The sequence below is a fragment of the Myotis lucifugus genome, unplaced genomic scaffold (assembly GCF_000147115.1).
Source record: "Myotis lucifugus unplaced genomic scaffold, Myoluc2.0 scaffold_270, whole genome shotgun sequence".
NCBI classification, from domain to species: Eukaryota; Metazoa; Chordata; class Mammalia; order Chiroptera; family Vespertilionidae; genus Myotis; species Myotis lucifugus.
Genome location: NW_005871318.1, coordinates 1,407,970 through 1,432,939, shown reverse-complemented (window position 1 = coordinate 1,432,939; position 24,970 = coordinate 1,407,970). Strand labels below are relative to the sequence as shown.

Below are 24,970 nucleotides of genomic sequence, written 5' to 3'. Positions count from 1 at the left end.
CATACCCTAGTGCTCCCGCGGGTTGTTCAGGTCCAGCTGGCGGGCTCTGGCCAGCGGTCTGCAGCTGGCGGGCTCCGAGGGTGCGGGTGGGTGACAGGTGGGTGACAGGCAGCCTCCTGAGGACGCGGCGGGGCCTGGGCGGGGGGAGGATGTGATGACGCTGTGCCTGTGCCGCTGCGCAGCGGGAACCCGGCCTTTAAAAAGCTGAGGAAGCGGCCCTGAGCAGGCAGTGGCTACACTGGAGGAAAGCACACCCAGGTCTCACATTAAAGAAGCCAAACTGTCTGCTTCAAAGAAAAAAGGCAACATCCTGTCACAGGCCATGCTCTGGCAAAAATGTAAGTGCTGTGCCTGTGGCTGTCGGAGCACCATCAGCGTGGGTAGGGGCGGGGGGGCTCACCAGCTAGCCTGAAACTGGGAGGTGGTGGTAGTGGAATGGGGGGGAGCAGGGTCTGGGGTCCCAGTCAGGAGCGCAGGGAGGAAGGAGGTGGGTGAGACAGAGCCCATGGAGAAAGCACCCTGTCAGGGTGATCAGGGTGATGCTGATTTTCCAGGTTGGAGGGGAACGAACTACTGTTCCCAGGTGGGAAGGCTGTGGTCCCTCGGCTGCTGGGCATGAATCACTGCGGGGAAGAAAGGGCGGTTTATGATTCACAAAAACAAAAGTCAAATGTGATATTGGTTTGGGGCAGGGAGGGGAAAGCCAGGGAGGTCTTTGCATGACTTTATTTTATAAACAGCTGCTCTGTAGCCCACGGTTCAGTTCCGTGGGCCCGCTGCTCTCTGACTCGCTTAGCCTCTGCCAGGCAGGTGTGGTTTGTGTCTGTGGACGCCGGGGGGACAGGGGAGGTGGGCTTTGTCACCCGTGGCTTTATCACTGCACTGTCCTGCCTCTTGTCATTCTTCCCATTCTGTGGCAAGGCGGGTGCAAAAGGACAGCAGGTTTATCTGTTACCTTTATGTTTATCCCTGGAGTCGGATGGAACAATTGTGAACTTTATTTTCCATTATGTGGGACTGAACAGAGACTCGTGTTATTAATAATTGAAATCATACAGAGATTATCTACAACATTTCTTTCTTGAAATAAGAAAGTCAACTCAGTGGCCGTATTCGAGTAGAACCTTATTGGGGCTCGGATCTGGACTTCCTCAAGAAAGAAATATTACTAAAAAATGGCTCTATCGATCATTTTAAAATGCCTTTTCATGAATTCAGGCATGCTCTACCTCAAACAAACTTAATATAAGAAAATCTAGATTTACAGAAAAAGATAAATTAGGGAGTGTATTTATTTTACCAAAGATATTCTATTGGAGCCCTTAAAGGTCTGAAAATATACCTTCATTGATTAAAACATAACTTACAATCCCTTTATCACCAATTCATTGTTCCTGTATTCCGTGTAAACTCCCTGGAATTGAGCTGGTTAATGGGTAATATGGAGGAGTGACTTCAAAATCTCTCAGATCATGAAGTCTCATCATTGTTGGATATTGGCAAGATGCATTTTTTTTAAATAAAAAGAAATGAATTCTAATTTGGGTTTGAGAGTCATGGAATCCTTCCAAGAGAGTTGGGGATATTCTAGTATGGGTGGTGTGTAACTGCTACCAGAGGAGGATTGGCCAGCCCCCTGGGCATGCCTATGGCCAAGGGTGGGTGGGCATCACTGCCTCTACTGGGAGCTGCTGTGGGTCCCTACACCCTGACACTCAGAGCTGAGTCAGTGGGTTCTAGGTGAGCCCCCTGGAGGGACTTCTGCTTTGATTCATATCTACTCAGAGCAAGGCACTCTCCTTTTATTTGTAATTTTTAGGGTTATCCATGTAAAATGGGGTATAGGTAATAGCCATTCTGCAAAGGCCCCCTGAGTAAGCTGAGATGTTGTGGAAATGATGTTGATTGCCCTGGTTTTGCTTCAGTGTCTGAGACAGGGCTGCTTCTTGCATTCATATTCTCCCCTCTTGGTTACACACTACATTTCTCCTTCTTTAATTCCTCCTAAGAGACTAGAAGTTTTATAAAATGGGACGCTAGAGGCATGTTGTCTGCTCATACCCTGGAGGTCAAATTAGGGGCCACAAAACCCCATCCTTAGGGAGACCGCGCTGTAAGCTCATCAGTGGAATAACTGGGAAAACTTTCTCCATGACAGAGGCACATAGTGAAGATTCTCTCTCATTGTCCTTTGGCACCTTAAAGGGACTTAGGGAAGGCCCCAGGCACCGGAGCCATGATCTTACCCTGGATCCAAGTAAGGCCCTTGTCTAGGGCACTGAGGGCACCTACGTGACTAAGCCCTGTGGGAAAACCAGTACAAATAGGGCAGCATGTGTCAGCCCACTTCGAATCACCTGGTGGAAGGGCAGGGTTTGAAATCAGACACCAAGAGTGCTGAAAAGGCACTTTCTTTTTTCAGAAAACATCCTGGAGGCATGAGCTGAAATGACTGTGCTATGAGGTTCTGGAAAGGGTTAAGAAAACATTCACTTTGTAATTGCTGCCTCCTCCCTACCTGGCCCATGACCCTCGTTTGTGGACTAAATGTGAACATGGGCTTTAGTTCAGATCAGATCAGAACTGCTGGCACATAGACATGGAAATCTTCAAGCCCCATTCATGGACTTGAGCTTTGCTTGACTGATCAATTGGATAAAGTAGTCACTCAACCTGCAAATTCTCCCCCTGGCTTCTGCACTTGGTCCTGCAGGTTCCATGAGGAGGTAAAACACTAACATCCACCCCAACAAGAAGCCCTTGTTCAGGCCATTTACTAACAGTCAGTGAGCGGAAACGGCAGGAGCGATGGAGTGAGATGAGTCTGGGGTTGAAAATTGGCTCTTCAACCGAATTATCTCACCTTATATTCTTAAAAGCCTAGCAAATGGGGGCTCTAATCACCACCTTACAAGGTTTTTGTCAGAGCTAAATGAATGTCGTCAAGTCTCCTGATAAGTAATGATAGTGATGAGCGAGCCCTTTCCTCCTGCGACACCTCCGCAGACCCATCTCGAGTGATCAGGGTTGCTGCAGATTCCTTCATGTCTGTCCTTCCCCACAGTTTGATTAGAATGGTTAAAAGGGCACAAAATATTCTTGAGTGATAGGATCTTACAATTAGTTTTCCTAGGCTCTGTCTAACTCAGGGGTCTGGACGCAATGGCCGGTGTGCCAAATCTGTTCCAACACATCTGTTTTTGTAAACACAATTTTACGGGAGCACATCTGTGTCTATTCATCTACATGTTGTATGGGCTGCTTTTGTTACAACAGGAGAGTTGAGTAGTTGCCACAGGGATTACCTGGCCTGCAAAGCCTAAAAATTTACTACCTGGACCTCTACAGATAAAGTTTGCTGACCTCAGGTCTAAACTAATTTGGGTAGTTCTTTTGGTATTCACTTCCTTAGGTCACTCAATATCCTGGGCTTGCACAAAGCCAACACCAATGGAGACAAAGCTTGCAGTCAATTGATTAAATGATTTGCGCAATGCCTGAATTAGATCTGGTTGACTTCCTCTTTAAAAGCAATGAGATTGTGTATAATGAACTCAATACCACCTATAGAAAATGAACGAATTGAACAACTTTTTTGTTTGTTTTTGTTTTTTTACTCTTGCTACTTGTGTAGGGTAAGACCAATGTGATGACGAAAGGCAGGCCTGAGTGATGGTTTTTGAATTGGCTGGCTGTCTTGATGTCCCATAGACTTAGCTTTGACATTTCTTTGCTGTGGTGCTCAAGGAGGCACCTTAGGAATGGGGAATAGTTACATCAAATTTTATGGTATGGATGTGCCTTTGCACAACTTGAACAGGGCAAAGTTTCAGCGGACAGATAAATTAAGGTCTCAAAATTCTCATTAACATAGACCTCCGGATTTACTCCAGGTTTCCTCTAATGGCCAACTCTTTTGAGGCAGTTAAAAATGCAGTCATGCCCTGGCCGGTTTGGCTAGTGTATAGAGCGTCGGCCTGCGGACTGAAGGGTCCCAGGTTCGATTCAGGTCAAGGGCTTGTACCTTGGTTTCAGGCACATCCCCTGTGGGGGGTGTGCAGGAGGCAGTTGATCAATGTTTCTCTCTCATTGATGTTTCTAACTCTCTATCCCTCTCCCTTCCTCTCTGTAAAAAATCAATAAAATATATTTTTAAAAAATGTATATGAAAATGCAGTCAAAGATAAGAAAAATCTATAACATACTTACACTTTTTGGAACTCTTTCTCCTGTGTAAGTTCAGGCAAACTTACAACAAGAAGTAATTTAGGTCTGTGGAGTGCCTCTTAGTATTTCTATTCTGTTATCACCTTTGCTTACTTAATAAGCCTAATAAGCACCTTTATTTATTATCAAGTTTATTGATTGATTCAGTGTTTTCTTGATAAGGGCAAGTAGAGTCTAAAAGACACACAAGGATTCAATAAGTGACACACATGTACTAAGCACACAGATTAATTGGTAAAAGAGCAGATGATTTTCAAGGTGGGAACTTTACTTTCTTTTCTCTATATTTACAAAAAAAATGCCAACTTTGTCTCCCTCTATACCCAGAAAGTCCCTGAGTCAGAGATTTTGAAAGCTTTCTTCCAGTTCAAAGCTGCAAATCTGTTCTGTTGTGAGGATCAAAAAAGAACCAAGGTCATCTACAATTCTTAGCTAAATATCTGGATATTTAATTCAATTCATTAGAAGTCCTGTATATTTTTGCTTTTAAACTTCTCAAAGTAAAGGTTTAGGTTTTATTTTTTTCCTCTGACTTATTTCTAAAGTTTATTTTCCCACGCAATAAAGATATCCATCAATTTCTCATTTTGAGCCAACCAAACCAAAGTTGGCCAATTGATTCTGATCATTAACATGATTTTCGCCTTTCTGATATATTTAGCAACATTCCAGTTTTTGCATTTTTATAGAACAACTGCTTGGTAAGAGTGGGCCTGCCTGGGATGGAGAGGCCTTCTCTGAACCCTGTGGTCCTGGTTGTATGAAGCTGTGGATGAAGCTTCAGGCAGAACACGTGATCCTACTTTCGAGTCCATGGGTAGTAAGTGTGGGGCTTAGGCAAGCCACCTCGTTGCTCTCGGTCTCCCGTGTTCCTGCTGTAAAATAGCCTCGCATTTCCCTGCTCGGGGCAAAGAGGTTGACCTTAACTGAACTCCTTTTACAGCTCTAATTGCTGAGCTTTCAAGGGTGCTTATAAGAAATCAATATATGCTTTCAAACACAAGTCCCTAGTTTAACAAAAGGGGTTCTTGCATCTGCTTGGAGCAGTGCTTTTCAACCTTGGCTACACATCGGAATGCTCCGGGAGATTTAAGAAATACTGATGCCTGGGTCCCAACCGGAGGTTCTCTTTAAATTGCCCCAGGCATTCGATTTTCAGATGCCTCCCAGGTGATTCTAATGGGTGGTCAATGTGAAAACGCCTGACCTGGAGGTTGAAATTGATGGCTTCCAATACACTTTTGCACAGTGTACTGCTGTGAACAGAAAATGTTCAATCCTTTTCATAGGGACAAATATCAGCAATGGGGCACTGGGTACTTATTTGATGCTGTGCATGGTACCAGATGTTCTGTTGGATCACTCTGGATTAGATTTGGTTGCTAGTGAAGGGACTTAAAGCAATATGGATTTAAATAAGACAGTGGTGTATATTCTCTCACATGAAAGAAGTTGCAGTGGGCTGGGCAGGACTGTATGGAGTCTCTACAGTGTCCACAGGGTCCCCGGCTATTTCTGTCATCCTGGCCTGCTTTCCTTCGCATGGGGCTTTTGTCCTTAAGATTGCTTCAGAGTTGCCACTGTAGCTCTAGCCATCACATCTGTGTTTGGAGAAGTAAGAAGAAGAAAAGGGAAAGGAAAAAAAAGCATACCTCTCTATCATTGCCCCTCCCCCAACACGCAAAACATGTGAATCAGACCCCGAATATTGTCTTGCTAAGCTGTCCCATCTCCTTGTTCTGCTTCTTGTCTCACACGCAGGGCTTAGGTAAAAGCACAGGTCTTCCATGTTAGACAAAGAACCAATGGCAAATAAAAATAAAAAATTGCAGCACCTGGCAGATGTCTGTTCATGTTTTAAAAACCTAATTTTTTGGGGGGAGAGGAGGGAAGATGTTTTCATTAAACATAAACAAAGAAGGGTTCCTATCAAGATATATAAAGAACACTTTCAAATCAATGAAAATTTAAGTTACAGTCAATTACAAATTAGTAAGATGATCTAATAAAAATTGCAAGAAATTTGAAAAGGTACTTCGTAAAATGGACAATCTATACTAATAAAAGGGTAATATGCTAATTAGACCGGGTCGACCGGTCATCTTCCTGACATCTGACTTCCTTCCAGACGAAGCCATGGTGGTGGGGGCCAAGGCAGAGGCAGTTAGGAGTGATCAGGCTGGCAGGGGAGGGCAGTTGGGGGCATTAGGCAGGCAGGCAGGTGAGTGGTTAGGAGCCAGTGGTCCTGGATTGGCAGTTGGGGGCATTAAGCAGGCAGGCAGGTGAGTGGTTAGGAGCCAAGGGGTACTGAATTGGAGAGAGTGCAGGCTGGGCTGAGGGACACACCTCATGCATGAATTGCCTCTAGTAATTATATAAAACTATATTAATTCCAGTAAAATAGAAAGTAAAATAATAAATGAGATTTCTCTTCACATTCACCAAAATGCTTAAAAATAAAAATTTTGATCATTTAAGTTTAGTAGGAATGTGGATCAAACATTCCTCCAAACATTTTAGAAAACATATTGGCATTATTAACTAAACTTGAACATAACATATAATCTGGCAGTATCTACCAGAAATTCATTAGTGTGTATAAGAAGAATACACATATACAATACTATTTATAGCATCATTAATCACAATAGCTAAAAACCAATAACCAAACAAATAGCCATCCAGTCTAAATAATAAATCAATGAAACACTAACAACAATAAAAATGTTAACTGTAACTACATGTAAAAAAATAAGTGAATCCAACAGTTTTAGCCAAATGATGCAAAAACAAGCAATTATTTACTGAGTTATTCTCTTTATGTAACGTTAAAAATTAAAAAACACACGAATGTACAATGTTAGAAACCATGCTTCTTATAAGCTTTGGAGAGGCGAGAGAGGAATGTTTGGGAAACATGAAGAAAACATCTGGGATTCTCAATATTCTGTTCCTTGAACTATTTATCTAGTTAATAATAATTTATTGAATTCCATATACATTTTAATGTACTTTTCTGTGTATATGTTTATATTGATATAGTAAAAAATTGAAAAGGATGTTTGATGCACTTTAGGATAAAGAAAAATGGAAATAGATGTAAATGTCCTTCAATATATTGAAAACTTATTTTTGATGCCTGTGTTTCAGCTCACCTTTTGAAGGAAATAAGGTCTGTGCCTGCTGCTATACCTCCTCTGTGGGGCTCTTTGCAGATATTTTAGCTGCAGGGAAGGGCAGAAAAAGGAGAGAAGACCAAGAATCTCCCCAGAATAACCCAGCCCGCCTGTTTTTTTCGGACAGCACTAATGGGGAGTCCTGTGTGCAGCCTGTGCTGGGGGCCAAGGCTTCCTTCTCTTTGGCACGTCTCCTTTTTTCTGAACTGATCAGACTTCAGAAGAGTCAGGGTATCCCTTCGTGTGTGTGTGTGTGTATGTGTGTGTGTGTGTGTGTGTAGGTGTGGGTGTAGCTGTGGGTGTGGAAAACAAGGCGTAGGGCAGGGGTCCTCAAACTTTTTAAACAGGGGGCTGTCCCTCAGACCGTTGGAGGGCCGGACTATAGTTTAAAAAAAAAAAACTATGAACAAATTCCTATGCACACTGCACATATCTTATTTTGAAGTAAAAAAACAAAACGGGAACAAATACAATATTTGTATTTGCATGTGGCCCGCGGGCCATAGTTTGAGGACCCCTGGCGTAGGGCGTAGGGTTTAATTTTGAATTAGAGAGTGACATCTTTGTTCATTCTTTGCCTTCAGTGGTTTACAGTTGGCCTCTGGGGCAGGCAGACCTGAATTTGAACCCTAGATTTATGCCTCACTAATGTATGATACCGGCAAGTCCATTTGCCTGCTCTGTGGCCATTTCCTTACATATATGGTGGGAATACGGTTCTTCACAGGGTGTGATAGGTGCTCACTACAGTGGTTGGCATTGAGTCAATACTCAATAAATATTAATTACTATTGTTATTTTCCCATTCCTTCTCACTTTTACCTCTGAGGACAAAGGTGATACAACTAATTCTAGGTTATAGTTGTGTGTCCTCTTGAGTTCTGCACTTCTTGTGAAATAGCAGGACACGCCTTTCCGTGTAATTCATGGGGAGGTTAGTCACCAGGGCTAATGGTTAAGTGGGCCATTCTGTGACCAGACTTAGAACTTGAACCACAATTTCCTAGCAACCCTGTACGGTGTGGTGGTGAAGGCTGGTACTGATTGGCAAGCTTGTATTTGTTTTTATTTTAGGAGATTGAACTGAGGTGTTTATAATCTAGCTGCAAGGAGGACGACACTTGAGTATGCAAAAAATAGCACAAATGATACCGAAAAATGAAACAGCAATGTGCTGCCTCTTTTCTTAGTAATGGTTTCATTAGTATCGCTTTCTGGGAAGAGCACGTAGCCAAAGCATTATGAACCAGAATCATTCTCAGACCAGGTGTTGGGACCAAAAAGGATCTGACCACACGTAGATGAAGCTGAATTACTTTTCAGTCCTCTGGAAAGAATCATAGATTTAATCAGAAGAGAGAAAGAGTCCAAAGATTGTCCTAACTCTACAGAACTGAAAAATGCTGGGGAGATGGAAAAGAAAGGAAAAAAGGGAGGCAAGAGAGTAAAAATAGGAGCAAGTTTTAGTGCATAATGAAAGCAAGATCAATTCAGGAAAGAAAGGTGTACAAGGAAAATCAGCCCTCTCTTTATCATCCCGTGCATGCATGCGTCTATCCAATCATGTAATTATTTCTAAATAGAGAATTCAACTAATAAAATAAATTACCTTCAGCGGGAGGGAAGCGAAGATGGAATTAAGGAGCATATAGCATTGGATGTGAAGCCTCAAGAATAAATGATAATCAGCCTGGCTGGTGGTTGAGTGTCGACATATGAACCAGGAGGTTGAGGTTCAGTTCCCGGTTAGGGCACATGCCCAGGTCCTGGGCTCGGTCCCTAGTGGTGGGGTGTGCGGGAGGCAACTGGTCAATGATTCTCTCTCATCATTGATGCTTTTGTCTTTCTCTCCTCTCCTTTCCTCTCTCTGAGATCAATAAAAATATGTTGAAAGAAAAAAAGAATAAATGATTATTAGACTATTTGCATAGATGCTGGGAGTAAGAAGGCATCTTAGGACATAAAGTATGGGAAGAAAATCAGAGAATATCTAGGTTGGTATCTACAACATTTTTGCCATAAATTGCTTTATTTAAACGAAATCTACTGCAGAGCTCCAATACAAAAATAAAAATAGAGAAGCTTTGTGGGGACATCAGAGCTCAGATTGCTCATTCACTCCTCTGCTCCCTTCTCTTTATTGGCAACTAGAGGCACCTTTGCTATATTCAGGGTTCTTTAAGCTACACAGATTGACAGCTCTGATCTCAACCAATCCTCCACTCCTTCAGCAAGATCCCTAACAGCTGGTCACAGGTCCTTGGTTACTTCCAGGGTAAGGACCTCATTCCTAGAGAAAAGTGAGTCACTGTGAAACGTGTTAAATTGATCTCCATGAAGCGTTGAAGCTGCAAAGATCATGTTTTCAGTCTATGTGGGTATCTTGTGAATTAGGAGGGGAATACATTCCTCAAAGACTGACCTGGTGACTTCTTTCCCAGGCTTCATATTCTTTTTTTCTTATTTTTTAAAAATATATTTTCATTGATTTCAGAGAGTAAGGGAGAGGGAGAGAGAGAAAGAAACATCAATGATGAGAGAGAATCATTGATTGGCTATCTCCTGCATACCCCCTACTGGGGCATGTGCCCTTGATCAGAATAGAACCCAGGACCCTTCAGTCCGCAGGCTGATGATCTATCCACTGAGCCAAACCGGCGAGGGCCCAGGCTTCATATTCTAACAACTTCTCCAATGTCCTTCACAGGGGAATCCCCCCAAATCATGTGGACATTGGTTAGTAAACCAGAGACCTAGCAAAAAAGCTCATCTTGACTGGCAATTATATCTCACATCATGAATCAATGATCAGAGCTGCTTTCACTTACATAGGCTATACCCCAAGCTACCACGATCTGGGGTTGGACCCAAAATGTACAGCTGATGTAGCGTTTGAAGAGTCCTTCCTCCAAGGAAATGGTTCATATCTGAGGGTCTCAGGAAAAGTTTATTTCTTTTGAAAGAATCTCTTTGGTCTTGCCCTGGTAGGGTGGCTCAGTTGGTTGGATCACTGTCCCATGTACCAAACATATTTCGGTTTTTATTCCAGGTCAGGGCACATACCTAGGTTGCGGGTGTGATCTCTGGTTGGGATGCATATGGGAGGCAGCTGATCGATATTTCTCTCTCTCCTTCTCCCTTCCCCTCTCTCTAAAAATCAATTAAAAAAAACAACACCACATCCTCAGGTGAGAATTAAAAAAGGCATCTTTTTAGTCCCCAAAATTCCAAACTAGTTGTTGTTTAAAATCAAGGGACAAGCAGTTGAATTTCCTCTCCTCTAGCTGCCTAACCATCAGTTTTTCTTGTTCTATATCAGACTGGCAATGCTAGATTCATGGTATAGGTCTTGATCTAACAAGGAAAGAAGTATCAGTCCCCTCTGTTCCACCTCCTCACTCAGGTGCTGCCTTGCTATAAAATTCAGGTGGGCACCTTGGGTTGGTTCACCCCCTGATATGGTCTTATGCTCTCAGTATGAGTCCTTTCTTCCCTTTGTTTGATCCCTGCTGTTGTTGATAAAGCTGATATGTCAGCCAGAAGTATGCCTTGCCCTAACAGATGACAAAAGTCCCTTCTCTAACCACTGAAGAGCCCTTTGAAGAGGAGTCCATGACTATGGCCTTAACCATGGCTATGTCCCTATCCTTTTGTAGAGACATACAGGTTCCTTGAGGGGCCACACCTGATGTCAGGACAAGGACATGCCACCTTACTTTGCTACTTAAAAACCTCTAATATGCTTCATCTTGGGGTCATCCTTTAAAAGCTCAAATCTGCCACAAATTTAATCCTCTAGTGGCTTCTGACAAAAGAAGTCCTTCTGCTTAACTTATGGTAACTTTACAAGAGGCCAATGTCAGGATTTTGATGTCTCCTGTCCAGGCTATTTTGTATTTGAAAGTGAGGTATTTGACCAGTTTCTCTGTAGCATCATTGGCCACCCCCTGCATCTTAAGCAGGGCTGTCCTGCTACTTGGGGACATCAGGCCCAGGTATCTGAGGGATGATTTCTAGGAGAACAATGAAGGCAGGTTGCAGCAGGCTTTGCTGGCAGCAGAAGGCCCTGAGTGTATTGAGGATAGGAACATTCAGTATCAGGATATAGCAGGAGAGGGGCAAGTTAGAGCCACTCTTCTTTGGTGAGTGATGGACCATGGAGATCAAAGGAGAATCAGCCACTTGTTGAGCACCTATTATGTACTAGGTCTTTAACTGTGTTAATTTTATATATTCTTCATGATAATCCCATGAGGTGGATATTACCTCATTTTGAAAATGGGGAAACTGAGGTACATGCCGGTTAAGTGATTTGCCAAGAGTTGCACAGTGATAAGCTATGTAGTAGCCATTCCAAACTATGTCTCCTTGAGTCCCAAACTATATTTTACCACTTCTCAATGTCAAGGATTTTAGGGTTGCATTAGATGCTTTTTCTCTCCCAACTGAAATACATACACCCTTAGATGGAGGTGGGCTCTGATTCATTGATGTTAGTGGCAGTGTGGATCAGAAGCCCCTGAAAATTTGAATTTCAGGATATTTGAGACTCAGTATAGAACCTCTGAAGCCAGCTGATTTCCATCTTCAAAGCTGAGTTCCTAGAACTGGTCTTCCCCAGTGGGCTAATCAGGAGAGGATAGGGGCAGCTGGTGGAAACATCTTTGGGTTCATCCAGGATCCCTAGGCTGGGGAAGGACCCTGGACATTTGGGGCTACTTTGTATATCTTGATGTGGCTGAGCCTGGCCCCAGAGCAGTCTCTCTGCATTGGTGCCAGAACAATCATGCTTCTTCCTCTTTGTGCAGCCGGAACACTTCAACTCTGAAGCAGACGCAGCCCTGTCATAGTTCATAGCTCTAAGTTTGCAATTATTTGACTAAGTCTATATATCACACTAGACTAGACAATAAGCTCCATGATAGCAAGGACATAGTTTACTCTGCTCAGCAAGTACTTGTCCAGTAAATGCTCTACCAGGGGTCTCCTGGACTTGTCCCCACCCTGGGGCGCGATGCATCTGAGACGGGAGCCCTTTCTGCTCTGGTGACGCCAGTTTCTGTAAAAGGCGACAGATGCAGCTGGGTTCTCAGGTGGACCTATCCACTGTCATTTCAGTCGAAAATACCAAAAATAAAACTTTGCGGGGAATTGTTTGGGTCTCTCAGTTCTCGTCACTGCTCATGTGAGCAGACTGCCGGTAAGCTTCTCATGGACTATTCTCTTCTCTTTAGCCTGGGAACCACCATTTCTTGGCCATCAAGGAAGACTGAATCTGGGTGGTCCAAGCCCACACTCCAACTGGAGGGAGGAGGGTTAGAATTGGACAGGGGACCATTTGAGGACTGACCTCCAGTATTACCCAAAGAAATCAACATGACTTGCCTGGGTAAGGAGGAAGCAGGCAGTGAAGCAGAAATGGACCATGTTTGGAATCACAGGTCCTGGGTTTAGTTGATGACACTGTTATTTATTTAAATCCTTGGGGAAGTCACTCAACATCTCTGAGCATCACTTTCCTCACCAGTAAAACAGAAGTTAAGAGGGACACCTCCCCGGCCTGTTTCAGAAGCTGTGGTGAGGCCTCACATGAAATCATTTGTGTCAAAGGCTTTTGGGGGCACATAACATCACAAAGGTGAGTGTGTTTATTTCTGAGTTCCTGGGAATTAAGGTCATGACCCGGAAACACATAGCCCCTTGGCATGCATTCACTCAACATACACGAGCCTCCACAGAGAAGAGACATTACACTGACACTGTCTCTGGGAGGAGAGAGCAGAGGGCAGCAGCCTTCCCTGTCTTCTGGGTCTGCAGGAGCTCTGGAAGGAGGATGGGTGCATGGTATGAAAGGCACTGAGAGCTCCTGGAGCAAGGGCGCCTCAGTAGCGATGCATGTGAGGAAAGAGTCTGAAGACTCGCACTACAGGCCTTTTGGCTGACCCTGTCCAAGGTCATGCATGCGGTGGGACATTCAGAACATTTGGGACAATCCTTGTAATCCCAAGGCTGCAGAGTGGGGACACCTCAGGCAGGAGCTTGGTGGATGAGAGGGGGCTGTGGTAAACGGGCTCTCTGCAAGCCTAACAATTTGAGAGGAGTGCAATCCTGGGTGAACAGTTCCGGCTGGCTCTGGCTTCCTTCCTACAGGGATCACTTGACTCAGAGATCCTTTTTGTCTGGGGCTCTGTGGTTCTGAGACTGAACAATCCTCTGCAGTCACCGCAAACGTACTTGAGGAGCCTCCTCTGGCTCCTCTTATCCGCATGTTCCCTGTAGGTCCTTTTGGCCTGCTTAAAGCTCTGGGGAAATTCTAGGTGTCTGTGGTCCTCCTTAGTCTTTCCCAGTGACCCACCCATGTTGTTCAGTGAGCTCTGTGGGGGTAGATGGGAATATGCCTCTTACAGTGGGGATACAGGGAGGGCAAGCATCCTCCCTTTCTCCAATCAGAACCAAGAAACATGAAGACGTCATGACTTACTCCTCTTTGGTCGTCCCAGTAGTCTTACAAGCAACATCAAACTTCAGTTGCGGTTCCACTTTCTCATGTGTTTGGAGCACCTTCCTTAAAACCACCTTTCCGCCCTCTGCCTGGGTGTTATCCAGATTGCTAGAATATAGAGTGTTGATATTTCCTGGCTGCAGGGGCCTCTCAGTTCAAATATAGTGAATAGAAAGCCCACATTGACATGCATATGAGATCTCTTTGTTGGCCTACATTAAAAAAAAAAAAAAGTAAACTACAATCTAGTGTAAATTGGGTGGGAAAAACTTTTTTGTAGCGTATCAAGTCTAATTCTGGCCAAAGCCCAAGTTCTTTCTTCCTGTTTGGAAAAAAATCAGCCATTGTCCATGAATGGAAAGAACAAACTTGAAAACTTTGACACTCAGACCTTCACTATAAGAACACTCCTGTTAGTGTTTCAATCAAGGATCTGAATAATCCTTTAGCCAACCCGAGCTACGCTTTCCCAGGAGTCCTCAGCTTGTCTTGGGCCTAGAACACAAACAAGCTTCTTTACATTAAGGTGAGAAGTGTCAGCAACAGTTTCTGCCTTTGCTTCCAGGTAGAAGCTAGGGCAAGTTCGTTGGCCCTAGGCTTGGATTCCTATTGTTCAATTATTTGAGTTTGGTTTGCTGCAAGTAAAGGGGAAATTATTTGTATTTCTTCTTAATGGGTCTTTTTATAAAAACAATACTGAAGATTCAGCAGCAAAAGAGAAAAATATTTACTGTGGTTGCTTGGAGTGATTAATAGTGCATCACGTGTCTTTCTGAAGGAGGGTTTTGTCTTTCAAAATGCCCTTGTGTTCAAATGCTGCTGCCTTGAGGTTCAACCAGTCTGTTGGGAACGGAAAGTGGTTTCAGAGAGTGAGAGTGTCAAGATGGGTGGGATAGGCTCCTCTTCCTGGCCCCCTGGTGAGGAACACGTGGGCTTATTCTGAATCCCACCCAGCCCTTAGAGCAGCAGTGCCAAAAGGTGCCGGCTCCAATGGCTTTTGGGAAATCCGTCACAGCACAGTGGCTGGGAGGGAGGAGAGACTTCTTTCAAGAGCCTCTTGAAGGCTGTTCTAGGGAACACCTGTCTGAAGAGGGCTCTTTGAAAGCCTCCCAGAGGAGAAGTTACAGGGACCCGTTACAGGGTATGGGCTCTGCTCAGAGCCATTAGGAGGGACCTACCTCCTTAGCCAAGCAGTTTCCTCGCTTTGGCATAGATGCAGTTTGCATGGGGTCACTAAATAAACAAGTGCCGACAATTTTGCATATTTCCTCAGTGGCATTTATTATGCCTTCATCCAGGCACTGGCGGGCCCTGTTTATTTAAATCAGGAGAATCCACATGTCCCGTACGCCTGGTGCAGAGCAAGCACAGTGCCTACATGCAGCCAGAGCGCAGTCTGAGGAGACCCATCAGCTTGAAGTTGTCATGGTCCCTGCTCCGCAGCGGAACAGCAGCTGCACGACTCTTATTTTTGTGATGTGGGGCATGTCCGGGTGTGTGGCAGGGGGAACTGAAATGTCTCTGCTGACTTTTTATACCTTCAGATTTTTTTCATTGCTCTTTTTGGAAAAGGGAAGCCCTTATTGGGGCGAATTCATAGGTTTTTCTGTAAATGAGTTTTGTGTGTTCCCCACCCCCCACCCCCAGACTCCACTGGTGACTGATTTCCCGTGGTGGAAAGGCAGGATGGCTGAAGTTCTCCTGAAAAAGGAGATTCCCAAAGAGGCCAAGAGGCTTGTGTTTAGGTGAAAAGATTTTCCCCAGTGATGGACATGTGGATGCCCGCGGGAGACCTGAAGGGCCTTCAGAGCACAGGACACGTGGTGAGAAAGCTTCAGGCTTTGAGGGTGTACGACCTGGAGCTGCAGTTTGATCAGGGGAAATTTAAAATTTCTGGTCAACTCTACTTTGGGAAATTGGATTTTCATCTTCTGTGTAACCTCATTTCAATCTCCTGTTTAATTTTCTTTGGCTCTTCTTTTATTTATTATTATTATTTTTATTATTTTAAGAAATTATTTTTAATAATCTTACATTGTTCTTTTAAATATTCTGGTTTGGTTTTGTTAAAGCTAGTTCAATGCAAAGATCCAGAAGCTGCAAGACAAGGCAATCATGATTTCAGAAAAACTGTTTCTCCTCTTCCAAACTTGTATTCGTGGGCTCATGTCTCACGCTGGTGGCAGTAGGGATTACAGTGTTTATAGTGGCATTAGAAATGTTTATTGTTACAAAGGTCAGTGTGAAATGCACCAACTGCAAGTTTTCACCTTGCAAATACACTTGGCTGTCGGGATCCTGTGGGAATTGTCTTGAGGCTGCAGATTCTGATGTTTCCCGGTCACTTCACTTTGCGAAGATACTCTCAGAAGCACCCTCGCGTGGCCTCCTGCCTGCAGTCAGTTACAGGAATCTTTGGCAGCTGCTGGTGGTGGACTCATGGGTGGGCAGTCAGGAGCTCCCTGGGAGCCGTGGGAGTTCTGCGACTGCGATAGTTACTGCTCTCCATATGGTGGTTGTGCCAGGGCACACCTGTTGACACTGTGGGTTCCAGGAACTCCAGACATCAGAGGGTGATGCCCTCTGCTCATAGCACCTCCCCCAAGCCCTCTTTGTTCATTGATTCAAAAACAACAGGAGGCAGGAAGCCTTTGCTTGACAAGGTCCTCGAAATGCCCAGCTGGTCACTTTGCGGCCAAGGGTTAGAGGTGGCCATTCCTGGGAGATAGTGGGATCCGGCATGTTCTCAGGGTCTCGGTTCTTCCTCAGAAATGTACATGCAAATCAGGCGGGGTGGAGGGTTAGCTATAGACCTTTCTTTGATCTGGTCTGAGAAGTGTGCCTGTGGTTCAAGTCTTTCTTGTCCCCCAACTAGAGTGTGACCGCAGTGCTCAGACCCCCAAACAACCCTGTGTCCCGAGTTTCTTCTGAAGGCAGAATGCCTGAGGCTGCACTTTGCGCTTAAGAATAGCTGGAAACCCAGTGAGAGACAAGTTTAGGCTGAGGGATGAACAAAGCTGATGTGGCAAGGGTGGCCGTGAGAATGAGTAAGCAGAGTGTGGGAGGACAGGTGTCCTCTTCTCTGAGCTGTCAGGCCACACCTGGGGTCTGTGGTCAGCACTGGGCATCGCCCGTCATAAGGGGAAGTGAAAGTGGAACTTGTGCAGGAGTAATGCGAGTAGAAAGAAGGTTTGGAGGGATTCAAAACACGTCTTTAAGAAATAGCTGAAGACACTGTACAGGGGACCTGGTATCTGTCTACAGATGCTGGGAAGGGCTGCTACTATTACTGCTACTCATGAATATACAGGTGGGGCAAAAATAGGCTTACAGTTGTTCATATGGAAAATAATGTAATGATTAATAAATAATAATACAGGAACAAGCTCTGTGTTTTTGCACACTCACAACTGTAAGCCTACTTTTGTCCCACGCTGTTTGAGCTCACATTGATTTGGTGCTTACTCAGTGCAAGCTCTATTCTAAGTATTTACATGTAAATTCTCAAATTACCCTACAAAGTACATACCGTCATCATTATCTTCTTTTTACAGATAAGGACACTATTAATGGATTATAAATTGTGAGTTTCATTGGAAGGCAATGCCAGGAAAATTGGTGTTTTGTTACCATATTTTTTGTTTTGTTTTTTTAATATACTTTTATTAATTTCAGAGAGTAAGGGAGAGGGAAAGAGAGATAGAAATATCAACGATGAGAGAGATTCATTGATTGGTTACATCCTGCATGCCCCCCACTGGGGATCGAGGCCAGGCATGTGCCCTGAACCAGTGATTTCTTTGGTTCCTAAGTCGATGCTCAACAGCTGAGCCACACCAGCCAGGCAAAAATAGCATGTTTTTAACATCTACTATATGCTGGATATGGTTTAACAATAGTTAAATCTTCACAACTATTGTGTGAAACAGGAGTTATAATCTCTATTTCACAGATGAGAAAATTGAGGCCCAGGGCGTTTAAATAAATCATCTGAATACAGGCATTTTTGGTTCTCAGGCCCATTTTCACTGCTACTTAGAACAAAGGTGATGGCGCACAGGTGGTCCTGGGGCACAGGTAACAGGCGGGCTCCCTCTGGTATGCTCTCCCATTTCAGGCTGAATTCACAGTTGTGAATGTTTCATTCATGCTCGTCTCTCCCACTGGACTGCGAGATGCTTGTGAGCAGCGGCCACACCTATCTTCTTCCATGCTGCATTCCTAGTGCCTAGGGACATCTGGAAGAATGAATGAATACCGGTAGAGATCCCTTGTTATGACAGCGCAAATTAAAAAGAGGGTAACTCATGTCCTATCAGGATGTTGGAGGAAGTTTCTTGTATTACATCAAGGAATGAATTATTAGTGGTTCTCACCTCGGCACAGTTTCCGAATCACCTGAGGGATTTTTATAAGTCCTAGGATTCCTAGGCCAACATTAAATCCCCAGAACCAGACTGTCCAGGTGCAGGGCCTGGGTACCTGTACTTTGCATTGTGACTTGGCCAGGTCCAAAAGCCCCCACGAATGCATCTGAGTTTGGGGTTCTCTGACTCCACGTCATGTGTTCCTGGGGCTCTGAGACACCCCTTCCCACCACTTCCTGTTGCCTTCTCCACCTGCTGAGCCCGGAGGCCAGGCCATGTGTGTGCCTGGAGCACAGATGGAGGTCTGGTGCTGAGTCGGGCACGGGAGCTTATCAGCTGGGTATTTACCGAGCAAAGTTCAACCCGGGCAGTGCTGCGGATCCGGATTTAACAGATACCCAGGCTTCCGGGCTTTTGATTCAGAGCCCGGTCCCTGTGGCCCTTATCGGTGGATGATAATGAGTTCTAAGGGCCAGTGCTGCATGTCACCCTGGGCTGTGGACTGTCGGGGCAGGCAGATGGTCACTGCCCAGTGATGGCTGCTGCGGACTTGCTCAGCCAGGACAGAAAGAGCCCTGTTGAGCTCCACGCTTTAGTTTCCCGGCTTTGATGACAAAAGGCAGAGGGGACCCTCTCTCTGCAGCAAGCCTAGAGACCCAGGCACATGGGTCACCATTGGGTATTTGTCATGTATCCCGGGAGCCATGGGGAAAGTGGGAACCGTTTGCTCCAGCCCATTCTAAAGGCCCAGGAGAGGGGAAGGGAAGATGATTGACAGACAGCACATTTTAAATTATCCCCCAATCAATGACTCAGCAAATAACTTACTACGCTTATTATGAATATGCCACTTGGGAAGGTTTAGAGAAATAAGGTACAATATCTGACCTTGAAAAGTTTAGAATCTAGTTAGGGGCATTAGAAATTTACACCGAAAAAGATAACTAATTATTACATAGCAGACTAAAAATGTATTGAATGCTTACCCTGCATCTGATTTCATACTAAGCATATACTATGCTTCCCATTTACTATGTCAGTGATTCCTTATAACATTCCTTTAATAAGAAATTGTAGGGTCAGAAGCACAGAGAGGTATAGTAACTTGCCCAGGATCACACAGCTCACGAATGTCACAGAGAAGGTTTAGAGGCCTGTGCCATCTGACTCAGAGTCCCTGCTCTAACTGTCATCCTCTGCTGCCCCCTGTGATGAATACTAACTAGGTCTGGACGGCTTGAGAGATAGTAGGATGAAACAAGTTCTGTGGGCTGCAGGCGTCGGCCAGGAACGGTGCACCAGTCTTGGTTAGGAAGAAGCAAGGGGTTGAGAAAAGTGAGAGGGAATCCCGACCATGTGACATCTCAAGCGAAGATGAAACGGTGAGACAGGCAAAGAACATGTGGAGAAGTCTAGGTAGACCTGGCTGGAGTCAGGGTTTATGTCACAGGCAGCGTGCACAGGGTTGGAGAAATGGATCACCCATTGGCATCACCCTCTGGGGCCCTTTCAGTCTAGACGAAGGGGCTCGGTGTTAATCGTCTGGGTGGAGGGGAGCCACAGGGGGCTGGGGCAGGAGGAGTGACAATATGGGAGAAATATGCTAGGAAGTCTCATGTGGCCCTCTGTGCTCAGACGCTGCTTAGGTGAGCAGGCAGAGCCTTGAGGAGAGAGACACTTTGAGGTGGGATTTGACCGAGAAGGGAGATGAGCCCCCGGGACACTGTTTCCACAGCCACAGCGCCAGATCAAGCCCCGGCCCCGGCCCGGCCGTACCAGGGCGTCCGCGTGAAGGAGCCAGTGAAGGAACTGCTGAGGCGGAAACGTGGCCATGCCAGCAGCGGGGCGGCGGTGACACCGACCGCGGTGAGGGGGCCACGGGGCCGGTGTGCGTCGGGGTGGGATGGGAGAGGTGGGGCAGGAGTGTGCTTCCTTGCCCCATGGGATGCTCGTGGGGCACGAAGGCAACCCTAGCCATGGTTATGGCTGCCGGAGAATGGACTTAGGGACTTAGGGTAGAACAGGTTGGTGGGTTCATGAAATGGGATGAGGGATGCGGGCTGGCTGGCTGGCCCACTGAACGAAGCTAAGGCCTGAGTGAGTGAATGGCTCCCACATCCTGGTGCGAGTTGATCTCCCCACCCCCAGGAAGAGGGCAATGCCAGTTCCCCAAGGGCACAGCCTTCTTGCTAAATGGAAACAGGAATCCCTCAAAAGTGTCAGTGGGGGTGGTTGGGATGGGGGCACGTTTTTTGTTCTAACAAGGCTGATTCTCCCCTATACGCTCCTGCCCTGGGGCCGTTGGGGCAAATTTCCTGCGCCCGGGAGGGGGGGGGGGGAGGCGGGGGGAGAGTTGGAGATGGCTGAACACTGACCCTAGTCTTCTTCTCCCCCAGGTGGTGCTGCCCCATCAGCCCCTGGCCACGTACACCACAGTGGGTAAGCGCTCCCCACAGCCCTGGCCTCCTCCAGGCCCCGCATCTGGCGGCCCTGCAGCTCTGTCATTTCCTTCTTCCCACAGGTCCTTCCTGCCTTGACATGGAGGTCGCTGCCTCCACCGTGACGGAGGAGGGGGCCCTGTGTGCCGGCTGGCTCTCTCAGCCTGCCCCTGCCACCCTCCAGCCCCTGGCCCCGTGGACACCCTACACTGAGTATGTGTCCCATGAAGCTGTCAGCTGCCCTTACTCAGCTGACATGTATGTGCAGCCGGTGTGCCCCAGCTACACTGTTGTGGGGCCCTCCTCTGTGCTGACCTACGCCTCCCAGCCACTCATCACTAATGTCACGGTATGTCACTCAAAGGTGGGGCTGAACCAACCCATGTCTAGGGCACTCTTGTAGAACATGGCTGGCTTCTTGATTCTTGATCTTTCTTGTTACCGATTCCCAGGATAATTAGGTCACCTAAACTCACCTCATCCTCCTGGGAGGCCTGCTCGCATTCCCATTGACCTAAAATATCCTCCACAAAGAAGGCTATGGCCTCCCTTGCCATGCCCAATATTCCTCAGGTTGGGATGTCTGCTTCTCTGTTCTGAAGCATCCCTGCTGCCCTGTAAGCAGCAAAAAGGTTCCACGTGAGATCTTGATGGGGTCTCCTGCCACAGCCAGACCTTTCTTTCTATTCTGATAAGTGAATGGGTGATCACTCACTTAACAATGGGATTTACCAGAGATTTCTAGGTGGAACAATAGGCGATATACATTTTCAGAAAACTGTACTTTTGATGGAATCTGACCCACCTGTAGGTCAGATTTTTTGAATTATGCCTCTAGTGTCAGATGGTTTGAATTCAAATCCCTGGCCCTGGGCTAAGTGACTTAATTTCTCTGAGCCTTGGTGTCCTCATCTGTAAAATGGGAATACTAACAAGAGAGTTGATGTCAGGATCAATGGGATGATGCCTGTAGAGGTCTCAGCATAGTTCCTTGGCTTAGTATAGTTCCTGGCATACAGAAAGCACTTGATTAATGCCAGTTTTTATAATTGTCTCAAAGTCGACCAACTACATTAACCAAGGGATGCCTTCAAGTGCCCAATAGGAAAGGAATGGCCTGTTCCCAAGAATGTAGGAAGGAATAGAAATAGTTTTATGTGAATGGTACCCATTTGATCAAAGACCTGGGAATCCCCCAAATGTTCAAGAGGAGAAAAGTCCTCTGGTTACAACTGTGTCCAGCTTTAGTCCCAAGAAAACGGGAGGTGGACTTGGGGCCTCATGAGTAGCTGTAGAGCCCACCTTGATGACGAAGCTTGCTTTGGTTCTCTAAGACCCCTGCATTTCCCTCAAGGGTTAAGTGTTATCCTGATGCCCTGCCCTTCAAGTCTCATCCAGGCATGGCCTGCAGGAGCCCTCCTACCCCATGCTCATCTGATTACCCAGCAAACCGGTTCTGGGGCCTGGATGGTGGTGGATAGAAAGGAGTTAATTCAACACCTTTCCCAGGAAACTAACTCATTTGCATATCAGAGTGCTTGGGGTGGGAGTGGGGGTGGCAGATTTAATGGTTCCCAACCATTTCATGACCAAGGATTCTTTTCATTATTTATCCTTTCATCATTCCCACCTCCTGCTTTGAAAGTTTCTGTGTATCAAACAAGCTATATTTATTAAGAAATAATTTATTTGTTCTGCCACTTTGTAAATTGACTCATCAAAGCTGGTTAGAGCTACCCAGTGGGCACTCTTGATCAGCAGGAGATAAGATCTGTTATGGTACTGGGTTGCTGTAATTCTATCCCTGAGCAAAATAACCTGCAGTTGTAGTAGACCTGCACAGGTTTATAACTCAAAAATGAAGGGTTTCCTTTGGATTTTTGGAATACTGAAAATAATAAGCCCTTGCTGGGAAGCCAGAAGGCCTCTGAGACCCTTTCCAGCTCCATCATTCCATAGGCAAAAGCCCTTAAGCTTTACTACTTAATTTGTGGTCCCTGGACCAGCCACATGGGCATCAGCTGGGATCTGATTAGACCTGCAGAATCCAGGCTCCACCCCTGACCTCCTGTACTGGAATCTCTGTTATAACAAGGTCTCTAGGTCATTGAAATAAGCTCTTCCTAAATAATTATAATAACTTAGTCTCAAAAACATGGTGGCAACCGGAGAGAAATATGACAGGGAAGGCAGGAGTGGTAGAGGGAGACTTTGGCCTGTCACACATCATTCCATGCAGACATTCCTCTTCCATCTGCTTCCTCAGCGATAGGAGATAGTAAGAATACAGGCTCTGTCTGTCTAGGAGGCTAGACCTGGGTTTGTAGGGTGGTCCTGTGCAGGTGAGAGGCATTGTTTGCAGAGTCCCTGGGAACATGGCCTTGATGTTTAGAGGTCTCAGAAATGGCCACAGGGGCCCAGCTGACACATAGAAGACGATGAGGTCATGAGAGGTGAGTGAGCTGTGTTCTGTTAGCCCAAGGGGACCTCAGAGTGCTGCTGCTGCTGTGTGGAGTGAGGACTGTCTTCATTTGTGGGTAGCACTGTGCCACCTTTGTGATATAGCTACTATGCTATGCGGCAGGCTTATTGCTTAGCATACAGTATTTTCATCGATTTTAGTATTTCTGAAGTTGGGTTGCATTTTATATTCAATGAAATAGGCTTCTGATGGGATAGTAGCATGAGCAAGGACTTGGAGCTAGTGAGTCACAGAGTAAGGGATACAGCCTGTGTGAGCCTCTCCTGTCAGGGAGGCTTTGAGTAGGTGCAGGTGGAGCCCCCTGGAGTGAAACAGCAGGAAAGAGCCTAGTTGAAGGGAAACAGACCCCCTAGAGGACAAGGGTGGCAGTGAATCCTCCAGGGCTGCTAACCCTCGGTCCTGTGTCTCCCCCATCGCAGACGAGAAGTGCCACCACACCCACAGTGGGCCCCCAGCTGGAGGGCCCAGAGCACCAGGCACCGCTCACCTACTTCCCGTGGCCTCAGCCCCTGTCCACGCTGCCCACCTCCACCCTGCAGTACCAGCCTCCGGCCCCCGCTCTGCCCGGGCCCCAGTTTGTCCAGCTCCCCATCTCCATCCCTGAGCCAGTCCTTCAGGACATGGAAGACCCCAGGAGAGCCATCAGTTCCCTGACCATCGACAAGCTACTGTTGGAGGAAGAGGATAGCGATGCCTATGCGCTCAACCACACGCTCTCCGTGGAAGGCTTTTAGGGCTGGCTCCCACCTGAGAATCCTGCTCCCTGAACCTGGGATTGAACCTCAGATTTCTATCTGTATGGAGCAGCCATTTCTTAACTACACTTTTTACCCCAGAGTAGAATTGCAAATTGACATCCTTCCTCTCTCCCTCCTTCTCTCCTTCTTTGTTTCATTCCTCTCTTCCTCTCCCTTTCTCATCCCCTTCCCCCATTTCTGTTCCTTTTGGGGAAGGGATGCTAAGGATTTTAGAGGGAATATTTGATGGTATGTGTTGCAGATCTGTGGTCTGGGTGTTTTCATTTCTGCCATGTTTCTTTCCCGGAGACCACCCTTCTTGGGGTGTTCACTACTTCTAGAGATGCCCTCTGTCATTTTGAAATGTATGGGGTGCCCTGTGGAAAATGGCCCTGCCAGCACCTTCAAGGCCAGGCCCAGTGCCACAGTTCTTGAGCCCTCAGTTCCCACAGTTGCTCCTCTGTATTGCCATTCTCAGCATTGGCCAGATTTGCAGTCTGCACAGCAAGGTCTCGAGGCCTAGGGCCCAGGGGGTGGGGGAGACAAAGCAACACCAGCCCTGGTCACTGTGACCCTGTTGGTTGAACATTGTCCTGTGCACCAAGGGGTTCCCAGTTTGATGACTGGTCAGGGCACATGCCCCGGTTTCAAGTTCAGTCTCGGTCAGGGTAGGTACTGGAGGCAGCTGATGGATGTTGTCTTTTTCTCTCTCTTTACCTCTCTCTCTCTCTCTCTCTCTCTCTCTCTCTCTCTCTCAAATCAATAAAAACATTTTTTTAAAAGGGATGCCAGAGTGGGTTGGGGCATGGTCAGAGGGACAGAGGAAGGATGGGTACATGGTGTGTGTATATGGGGTGTGTGTATGTGGGGTGGGAGGGGGATGTGAGGGGAGGGGAAGGTTGGGTTTTACGGGATAGTAGGAGAGTTGAGGAACGGTTTCACTCCAGATTAGTTGGTGATTAAGAATAAACTTAAGAAAACTTGTCTTACGTGGTTTTGCTACTTTCTTTGAGGAAACTTGCAAGGAAAGCTGAGCTCTTA

The 24,970-nt window shown here is 46.2% G+C and overlaps 1 protein-coding gene across 1 annotated transcript; it reads left to right on the top strand.

The window, feature by feature from the left end:
• Window positions 1-232: 232 nt before the first annotated feature.
• Window positions 233-24,075, top strand: POU2AF1 (POU class 2 associating factor 1). Its single transcript, XM_006099315.3, has 5 exons — window positions 233-338; window positions 20,008-20,138; window positions 20,669-20,711; window positions 20,794-21,059; window positions 23,612-24,075. The coding sequence occupies exons 1-5, from the start codon at window positions 323-325 to the stop codon at window positions 23,924-23,926; spliced, it is 771 nt and encodes a 256-aa protein (XP_006099377.1). The 5' UTR covers window positions 233-322; the 3' UTR covers window positions 23,927-24,075.
• Window positions 24,076-24,970: the final 895 nt, after the last annotated feature.